The following is a 9,608-nucleotide window of genomic DNA, read 5'->3' on the forward strand; positions in this document are numbered from 1 at the left end:
TAGGGGGTCCTGGGTGGGTTTGGGGGGTCCTGGGGGGTTTGGGGGGGTCCTGGAGGGGATTTGAGAGGGATTTGGGGGAATGGAGTGGTTGGGAAATGGTTGGGTTTGTGGGGAATGGGATGGGGTATGGTGGCAGCGGGGACACATGTGCTCTGCATCAAGGTCTGGAGGGGGTTTGGGGGGTCCTGGGTGGATTTGGGGAGGTCCTGGGGGGATTTGGGGCATCCTGGTGGGGTTGTGAAAGGAATTAGGGGGATTTGGGGAGGATTTGGGGGTCCTGGGGAGGATCTGGAGCTCCCCTGTTGTTCAAGGCCGGGTTGGATGAAGGGTGGGACACGGAGGGTCCCCACGCCCCACGTGACCCCCGGGTGACCCCCGTGTTCCCCCCCAGGACATGGCGGGGCTGCTGACCCCCGCGGCCGCCCGGCTGCTGGTGGGGGCCCTGCGGGAGCAGCACCCCGAGGTGCCCCTGCACGTGCACACCCACGACACGGCCGGCGCCGGCGTGGCCTCCATGCTGGCGGCCGCCCAGGCCGGCGCCGACGTGGTGGACGTGGCCGTGGACGCCATGTCCGGCATGACCTCGCAGCCCAGCATGGGCGCCGTGGTGGCCTGCGCGCGGGGGACGCCCCTGGACACAGGTGGGGACAGCGCGGCGTTCAGGGGACAACGAGGGTTTGGGGTGCCACCGAGGGTTTGGAGGGACAGCAGGGATTTGAGATGTCACCAAGGGTTCGGAGGTGTTACCAAGGGTTGAAGGGGATGACGAGGGTTTGAGATGTCACCAAGGGTTTGGAGGGACAGCAAGGGTTGTAGGTGCTACCAAGTGTTTGAGATGTCACCGAGGGTTTGGGGTGCTACCAAGGGTTTGAGATGTCACCAAGGGTTTGGAAGTGTCACCAAAGGTTGAAGGGGACAACAAGGGTTTGAGATGTCACCAAGGATTTGGAGGGACAGCAAGGGTTGGAGGGACACGGAGGGGTTGGGGTGCCACCAAGGGTTTGGAGGTGCCACCAAGGGTTTGAGATGTCACCAAGGGTTTGAGATGTCACCAAGGGTTTGGAGGTGCCACCAAGGGTTTGAGATGTCACCAAGGGTTTGGAAGTGTCACCAAGGGTTGAAGGTGATGACGAGGGTTTGAGATGTCACCAAGGGTTTGGAAGTGTCACCAAGGGTTTGGAGGTGCCACCAAGGCTTTGAGGAGCCACAGTGGTCACGGAGGTGCCACCACGCTCCTGGAGGTGCCACCAGAGCCACGACTTCATTCCCAATGCACGACACGCCCCACGCCACACCCCCGCAGCGTCCCCGCGGTGTCCCCTGTCCCCAGGCATCGACCTGGAGCGCGTCTTCGAGTACAGCGAGTACTGGGAGGCGGCGCGGGGCCTCTACGCCGCCTTCGACTGCACGGCCACCATGAAGTCGGGCAACGCCGACGTCTACGAGAACGAGATCCCGGGCGGGCAGTACACCAACCTGCACTTCCAGGCCCACGCCATGGGGCTGGGCCACAAGTTCAAGGAGGTCAAGAAGGCCTACACCGAGGCCAACAAGCTGCTCGGGGACCTCATCAAGGTGGGGTGGCCCTGGGGGCCGCACGGGGGTCTGTGGGGTCTGGGTCTCCATGGGGCAGGTGGTCTCCATGGTGTGGAGAATCTCTGTAGGGTGGGAGGATCTCCATAGGATGGTCTCCATGGGTGGGTGGTCTCCACAAAATGGTCTCCATGGGGCAGGTGGTCTCCATGGTGTGGAGAATCTCTGTAGGGTGGGAGGATCTCCATAGGATGGTCTCCATGGGTTGGCAGGATCTTTTTGGGGTGGGTGGTCTCCATGGGTGGGTGTTCCACCACGAGTGGTCATGTGGTGACCCCCAAGTGTCCCATGAGGGTCCTCCCAAGCTGACCCTGAGCTGACCCATGAAATGACCCCTAAGATGACCCCAAAAGTTCACCCAAGAGGTTCCCCCCACACTGACCCATGAGGTGACCCAAGAGCTGCCCCTTGAGTTGACCACAAGGTGACCCCGAGTTGCCCCATGAGTTAACCCAGGAGTGGACTGCGAGGTGGCCCCGAGGTGGCCCCCGGTGGCCCCGAGGTGACCCTGGTGGCCCCGAGGTGGCCCCGAGGTGCCCCCAGTGGCCCCGAGGTGACCCTGGTGGCCCGCAGGTGACGCCGACCTCGAAGGTGGTGGGGGACCTGGCGCAGTTCATGGTGCAGAACGGGCTCTCGCGGGAGGAGGCCGAGGCGCGCGCGGACGAGCTCTCCTTCCCCCTCAGCGTGGTGGAGTTCCTGCAGGGACACATCGGGGTCCCCCCGGGGGGCTTCCCCGAGCCCTTCCGCTCCCGGGTGCGTCCTGCTGGGCACTGGCAGGGACTGGAAGGGACTGGGAGAGACTGGGAGGGACTGGGAGGGACTGGAGAGGACTGGGATGCACTGAGAGGGACTGGGATGGCACTGGGAGGGACTGGGATGCACTGGGGGCCGGGGACTGGGAGGGACTGGGAGGGACTGGAGAGGACTGGGATGCACTGAGAGGGACTGGGATGGCACTGGGAGGGACTGGGAGGGCCTGGGATGCACTGGGAGGCACTGGGATGGCACTGGGAGGGACTGGGATGCACTGGGAGGGACTGGGATGGCACTGGGATGGCACTGGGATGCACTGGGAGGGACTGGGATGGCATTGGGAAGGACTCAGAGGGACTGGGAGGATGTACTGGAGGCTGTTGCCATGGCAACAGGATGCTGTGGTTCTGTCCCTGTCCCATGTCCCCGTTACCATGTCCCTGTTCCATTCCCATGTCCCTGTCCCTGTCCCCTTCCCATTCCCCTGTTCCATTCCTATCTCCCCGTCCCTGTCCCATTCCCCTGTCCCTGTCCCCCGTTGCCATGGTGTCCCCTGTCCATGTCCCATTCCCATCTCCCTGTCCCCGTCCCTGTCCCGTTCCCATGTCCCATTGCCATGTCCCCTGTCCCTGTCCCTGTCCCTGTCCCCCCTGTTGCCATGGTGTCCCTGTCCCTGTCCCATTCCCATCTCCCTGTCCCCATCCCTGTCCCATGTCCATGTCCCTGTCCCTGTCCCTGTCCCGTTCCCCTGTCCCTGTCCCCCCATTGCCATGGTGTCCCTGTCCCTGTCCCCGTCCCCCTGTCCCCATCCCTGTCCCCCCCATTCCCCTGTCCCTGTCCCCTCCATTGCCATGGTGTCCCCGTCCCTGTCCCTGTCCCTGTCCCCCCATTGCCATGGTGTCCCTGTCCCCGTCCCTGTCCCTGTCCCATTCCCCTGTCTCTGTCCCTGTCCCCGTCCCCATCCCCCCCATTGCCACGGTGCCCCGTCCCCGTCCCGGTGCCCCCCCTCCAACCCGCGGTGCCCGCAGGTGCTGAAGGAGCTGCCGCGGGTCGAGGGGCGCCCGGGGGCGTCGCTGCCCCCCCTGGACTTCGAGGCGCTGAGCCGGGAGCTGGGGGCGCGGCACGGGGCCCCCCCCAGCCCCGAGGAGCTGCTCTCGGCCGCGCTCTACCCCAAGGTCTACGACGAGTTCCGCACCTTCAGCAGCACCTTCGGGCCCGTGGCCTGCCTGGGCACCCGCCTCTTCCTTGAGGGGCCCACCATCGCCGAGGAGTTCGAGGTGGGGGAGATGGGGGGACTGGGATTGTCCCATTCCCCTGTTCCATTCCTATCTCCCCGTCCCTGTCCCATTCCCCTGTCCCTGTCCCCCGTTGCCATGGTGTCCCCTGTCCATGTCCCATTCCCATCTCCCTGTCCCCGTCCCTGTCCCGTTCCCATGTCCCATTGCCATGTCCCCTGTCCCTGTCCCTGTCCCTGTCCCCCCTGTTGCCATGGTGTCCCTGTCCCTGTCCCATTCCCATCTCCCTGTCCCCATCCCTGTCCCATGTCCATGTCCCTGTCCCTGTCCCTGTCCCGTTCCCCTGTCCCTGTCCCCCCATTGCCATGGTGTCCCTGTCCCCGTCCCTGTCCCTGTCCCATTCCCCTGTCTCTGTCCCTGTCCCCGTCCCCATCCCCCCCATTGCCACGGTGCCCCGTCCCCGTCCCGGTGCCCCCCCTCCAACCCGCGGTGCCCACAGGTGCTGAAGGAGCTGCCGCGGGTTGAGGGGCGCCCGGGGGCGTCGCTGCCCCCCCTGGACTTCGAGGCGCTGAGCCGGGAGCTGGGGGCGCGGCACGGGGCCCCCCCCAGCCCCGAGGAGCTGCTCTCGGCCGCGCTCTACCCCAAGGTCTACGACGAGTTCCGCACCTTCAGCAGCACCTTCGGGCCCGTGGCCTGCCTGGGCACCCGCCTCTTCCTCGAGGGGCCCACCATCGCCGAGGAGTTCGAGGTGGGGCACTGGGGGCACTGGGAGGGGGTTGGGACTTGTGCACACCTGGAACTCCTTGCCCAGCCCTGGAGCCCCTTCCACACCAGTTACGCACCAGTTACACACTCCTGGACACCCTTACTCACCAGTTACTCATGGTTTACTCCTAGGTGGAGCTGGAGCCCCGTCCCCCCCATTGCCACGGTGCCCCGTCCCCGTGCCGGTGCCCCCCCTCCAACCCGCGGTGCCCGCAGGTGCTGAAGGAGCTGCCGCGGGTCGAGGGGCGCCCGGGGGCGTCGCTGCCCCCCCTGGACTTCGAGGCGCTGAGCCGGGAGCTGGGGGCGCGGCACGGGGCCCCCCCCAGCCCCGAGGAGCTGCTCTCGGCCGCGCTCTACCCCAAGGTCTACGACGAGTTCCGCACCTTCAGCAGCACCTTCGGGCCCGTGGCCTGCCTGGGCACCCGCCTCTTCCGCGAGGGGCCCACCATCGCCGAGGAGTTCGAGGTGGGGCGCTGGGGGGCACTGGGAGCACTGGGAGGGACTGGGAGGGGACTGGGGGGGGACTGGGACTCACTGGAAGGGACTGGGAGGGGACTGGGGGGCACTGGGAGGGGACTGGGAGGGGTCTGGGACTTGTGCACGCCTGGAACTCCTTGCCCAGCCCTGGAGCCCCTTCCACACCAGTTACGCACCAGTTACACACTCCTGGACACCCTTACACACCAGTTACTCATGGTTTACTCCTAGGTGGAGCTGGAGCAGGGTCAGACCCTGCACATCCAGCCTTTACACACCAGTTACACACCAGTTACACAGCAGTTACACACCAGTTACACACTCCTGGACACCCTTACACACCAGTTACTCATGGTTTACTCCTAGGTGGAGCTGGAGCGGGGTCAGACCCTGCACATCCAGCCCTTACACACCAGTTACACACCATTTACACACCATTTACACACGGTTTACTCCTAGGTGGAGCTGGAGCGGGGTCAGACCCTGCACATCCAGCCCTTACACAGCATTTACTCGTGGTTTACTCGCAGGTGGAGCTGGAGCGGGGTCAGACGCTGCACATCCAGCCCTTACACACCAGTTACACACCAGTTACACACCAGTTACACACTCCTGGACACCCTTACACAGCAGTTACACAGCATTTACTCGTGGTTTACTCCTAGGTGGAGCTGGAGCGGGGTCAGACCCTGCACATCCAGCCCTTACACAGCAGTTACACAGCATTTACTCGTGGTTTACTCCTAGGTGGAGCTGGAGCGGGGTCAGACCCTGCACATAAAAAATTTACACACCATTTACTCGTGGTTTACTCCTAGGTGGAGCTGGAGCGGGGTAAGACGCTGCACATCCAGCCCTTACACAGCAGTTACTCGTGGTTTACTCCTAGGTGGAGGGGATTTTGAGGGGATTTTCGGGGGGTCTGAGGGGGTTTTGGAGGGCTTCGAGCAGCTTTAGGAAGCTCTGAGGGGATTTGGAGGGAATTTTAGGGAGATCTGAGGGGATTTTGGAGGGGTCTGAGGGGGTTAAGGCGCTGGCGCTCGGGGACCTGAACGCGGCCGGGCAGCGCGAGGTTTTCTTCGAGCTCAACGGGCAGCTGAGATCCATCCTGGTCCGGGACACGCAGGCGCTCAAGGTGGGCGGGGGCCGGGGGGGCTTGGGGGAATTTGAGAGGATTTGGCGGCGTTTAGGGGGGATTTGAGGGGATCTGGGGGGAGTTTGGGGGCATTTGGGAGGGATTTGAGGGGATTTGGGGAGAGTTTGGTAGCTTTTGGGAGGATTTTGGGGGGGCTGTGGGGTTTCTGAGGGGATTTTGAGGGGGTTTCGGGAATTTTAGGGAGGTCTGAGGAGATTTTGGGGCGGTTTGAGGGGATTTTGAGGGGTCTGAGGAGATTTTGGGGAGGGCTCTGATGGGATTTTGGGGGGCTCTGAGCACCCTTAAGGGGCTCTGAGGCCGTTTGAAGGAACACAGGGGTGACTCTGGGGTGACTCCGGGGTGTCTTTGGGGTGACTTTGGGGTGACTCCGGGGTGCCTTTGGGGTGCCTTTGGTGACCCCCGACCCCCCCGTCCCCCCCCCCAGGAGATGCACGTGCACCCCAAGGCCGAGAAGGGGGCCAAGGGCCAGGTGGGCGCCCCGATGCCGGGGGAGGTGGTCGAGGTGCGGGTCAAGGAGGGGGCGACGGTGGCCAAGGGGGACCCGCTGTGCGTCCTCAGCGCCATGAAGATGGAGACCGTGGTGACGGCGCCCGTGGCGGGCAAAGTCACCAAGGTGCACGTGCGCCCCGGGCTCAGCCTCGAGGGCGAGGACCTCATCGCCGTCATCGAGTAGATTTTGGGGGGTTTCCCCCCAAAAAATCCCCCCAAAACTCCCCCGGAAAGGACCTCGCAAAAATGGGGCGTGGCCCCTTTAAGAGCCCCCCCCCCCCCGTGGGTGGCGCCCCCTGGTGGGCGGTACAACAAGGCCTTAATTTGGGGGGGGGCCCCTTTAAGGGCCCCCCCCCCCCCGTGGGTGGCGCCCCCTGGTGGGCGGTACAACAAGGCCTTAATTGGGGGGGCGTGTCTTAATTAGGGGGGGGCCACGTCTTAATTAGGAGGTGCACCGTGAAGGGGGGGTCGCGCTTTGGGGGAACGCCCCATTTTGGGGGGGGCAGACCCCTGATTTGGGGGGGGTCCCTTTTTTTAGGGTGGTACGATCCATTTCGGGGGGGGGGGGGCCACACCCAATAATTGGGGCGCCCCCTCCCCCATTTTTTGGGCATTTCACCCCATGTTTGGGGGCTGAAACTTCTCGGGGGGGTGGGGCAGAGTTTGGGGGGGCGGTCCCCCCCTTTTTGGGGGAGGGGCTTCATTTCCTGCGGGCCCCTCCCAATTTTGTGTGTCCCCCCCATTTTAAGCCGCCCACCCGAGAGGGAGGGGCCGCCCCTCCCCCATCACCCCCTCCCCCATCCCCCGGTCTGGGGGTCCCGGGCAATAAAAACTGGACTGACAGCACTGCCGTGTGGGGGAGGGGCTGCCGAGACCCCCCGGTGAGACTCATGGAGGGGGCGTGGCCTGAGCCAAGGGGGCGTGGCCTCCGACGCGAGGGGCGTGGTCAGTGATCACAGAGGGGCTTTAATTCCCAAGGGGGGGAGTGGGCGTGGCTTCAATCCCAACCCCCCACCTGACCCCAAAAGGGGCGTGTCCCAACCCAGTGGGCGTGGTCTATAATCCATGGTGGGCGTGGCCTCAGAGTTTCTTCCCCAACTCAAAACTGGGCGTGTCCCTGCCTGAAGTGGGCGTGTCCCCAGGTGGGTGTGTCCCTGCCTGAAGTGGGCGTGTCCCTCCCCATCTGTGTCCCTAAGTGGGCGTGTCCCTTCCACAAGTGGGCGTGGCCCAGCTGGGTGTGTCCCTCCCCTAACCTCAAAGTGGGCGTGTCCCTCCCCATAATGGGTGTGTCCCGCTAAAAATGCCTGCAGCCACCAAGTGGGCGTGTCCCTCCCGAATGGGCGTGTCCCCCTGAATGGGCGTGAACCTAATTGGCATGTCCCTAATTGGGTGTGTCCCTCCCTGATGGGCGTGTCCCTAATGAGTGTGTCCCTCCCTAATTAGCGTGTCCCTAATGGGTGTGACCCTAGTGGGTGTGTCCTTCTCTAATGGGGCGTGTCCTCCCTGAATGGGCGTGTCCCTCCCTAATTAGCGTGTCCCTAATGGGCGTGTCCCCAATGGGCGTGTCCCTAATGGGCGTGTCCCTTCCTAATGGGCATGTCCCTTCCTAATTAGCATGTCCCTAATGGGTGTGTCCCTAATGGGCGTGTCCCTAATGGGCGTGTCCCCCCATGAGTGTGTCCCTCCCCGAATGGGCGTGTCCCCAATGAGCCCCGAATGGGCGTGTCCCTCCCGAATGGGCATGTCCCTAATGGGCGTGTCCCTAATGAGCATCTCCCTAATGGGCGTGTCCCTCCCTAACGGGCGTGTCCCTAATGGGCGTGTCCCCCAATGAGTGTGTCCCTCCCCGAATGGGCGTGTCCCCAATGAGCCCCGAATGGGCGTGTCCCTCCCGAATGGGCATGTCCGTGAATGGGTGTGTCCCTCCCCTAATGGGCGTGTCCCTAATGGGCGTGTCCCCCCATGGGCGTGTCCCTCCCTGAATGGGTGTTTCCCTCCCCGAATGGGCGTGTCCCTCCCTAATGGGTGTGTCCCACCCTAGTAGGCGTGTCCCTAATGGGCGTGTCCCCAATGAGCCCCCAATGGGCGTGTCCCTCCCTAATGGGCGTGTCCCTAATGGGTGTGTCCCTTCTTAATGGGCGTGTCCCTCCCCGAATGGGTGTGTCCCTCCCTGATGGGCGTGTCCCTAATGGGCGTGTCCCCCACGTCCCCGCCCCCTCCCCTCTCCCTCCCTAGGGGGGCGGGGCGGCGCGGGGCGGGGCCGGGCGTGGCGCGGGCGTGGCCGCGGCCTTGCGGGCCAGCTTGGCCAGCAGCGGGCTGTGGGGGTGGCGCTGGCGCAGGTGCGCCAGGTGCGCGTCCTGGCTGTCGGCCGTGCCGCCGCACTCCTCGCACACGTAGAGCTTGGCGCGCCGCTCCTTGTAGCCGTAGCGCTGCGCCACGCCGTGGATCTTGCGCAGGTGCGACTCCAGCGAGCAGCGCTGCGTGAAGGCCTTGTCACACAGCGAGCACTTGTAGGGACGGACACCTGGACAGGGGACAGGGGGACACTGAGGGGACATGGCATTGTCACACAGGGAGCACTTGTAGGGACGGACACCTGGGGACATGGGGACATTCAGGGTGAGGGGAGGTTGGGGCCAGGCTGGTTGCCATCAATGCTGTCCCTGTCCCTGTCCCCCCTCAATCCCAATCCCAATCCCAATCCCATTCCCAAACCCGTTCCAATCCCGTTCCCACCCGTTCCATCCCGCTCTCACCCGTGTGGGTGCGCACGTGGCGCTTGAGGTCGAAGGTGTCGTTGAACCTTTTCCCACCCCAATCCCATTCCCATTCCCACTCCAATCCCATTCCCACCTCAATCCCACCCGTTCCAATCCCGTTCCAATCCCGTTCCCACCCGTTCCGTCCCGCTCTCACCGGTGTGGGTGCGCACGTGGCGCTTGAGGTCGAAGGTGTCGTTGAAGCCCTTCCCGCAGTAGGGGCAGCGGTGCCGCTTCACCTCGCTGTGGCACTTGAGGTGCCGGTTCAGCATCCGCTGGAAGCCGAAGCTCTTGTGGCACACGGGGCACGAGAAGAGCTCGGAGCCCCCCGGGACCCCCCCGGCCCCCGGGACCCCCACGGGGACCCCCCCGGCCAGGGGC

At 64.4% G+C, this 9,608-nt stretch overlaps 2 protein-coding genes across 2 annotated transcripts in view; one reads left to right on the forward strand and one right to left on the reverse strand.

Annotated features, from left to right (window-relative positions):
- The window catches only part of PC (pyruvate carboxylase), a gene marked incomplete at its 5' end in the record, with an annotated part of 10,355 nt that extends 3,679 nt beyond the window's left edge, over positions 1-6,676 (forward strand). Inside the window, 7 exons of the mRNA XM_039719786.1 lie at positions 392-641; positions 1,331-1,575; positions 2,167-2,346; positions 3,375-3,623; positions 5,642-5,672; positions 5,849-5,958; positions 6,404-6,676. Coding sequence (XP_039575720.1) covers positions 392-641; positions 1,331-1,575; positions 2,167-2,346; positions 3,375-3,623; positions 5,642-5,672; positions 5,849-5,958; positions 6,404-6,652 — 1,314 coding nt within the window. The remainder of the gene's footprint in view (positions 1-391; positions 642-1,330; positions 1,576-2,166; positions 2,347-3,374; positions 3,624-5,641; positions 5,673-5,848; positions 5,959-6,403) is intronic.
- A 1,971-nt stretch (positions 6,677-8,647) lies between these two features.
- LOC120507318 (putative transcription factor Ovo-like 1) lies at positions 8,648-9,608 on the reverse strand. The gene is made up of 2 exons (XM_039719787.1): positions 9,385-9,608; positions 8,648-8,992 (listed from the first exon to the last, which is right to left on the reverse strand). Exons 1-2 carry the CDS (start codon positions 9,497-9,499, stop codon positions 8,700-8,702), a joined length of 408 nt encoding a protein of 135 aa, XP_039575721.1. The 5' UTR covers positions 9,500-9,608; the 3' UTR covers positions 8,648-8,699.

This window comes from Passer montanus, unplaced genomic scaffold, assembly GCF_014805655.1.
Source record: "Passer montanus isolate IOZ18808 unplaced genomic scaffold, ASM1480565v1 scaffold421, whole genome shotgun sequence".
Classification (NCBI taxonomy): domain Eukaryota; kingdom Metazoa; phylum Chordata; class Aves; order Passeriformes; family Passeridae; genus Passer; species Passer montanus.

What these genes read in the sequence shown, in the direction of transcription:
- LOC120507318 (XM_039719787.1), bottom strand. Translation starts at nt 9,499, where the DNA reads ATGCTGAACCGGCACCTCAAGTGCCACAGCGAGGTGAAGCGGCACCGC. An exon ending in CCACGTGCGCACCCACACCG is followed by an intron (nt 8,993 to 9,384) that starts GTGAGAGCGGGA and finishes TCCCCTGTCCAG; the next exon opens with GTGTCCGTCCCTACAAGTGC.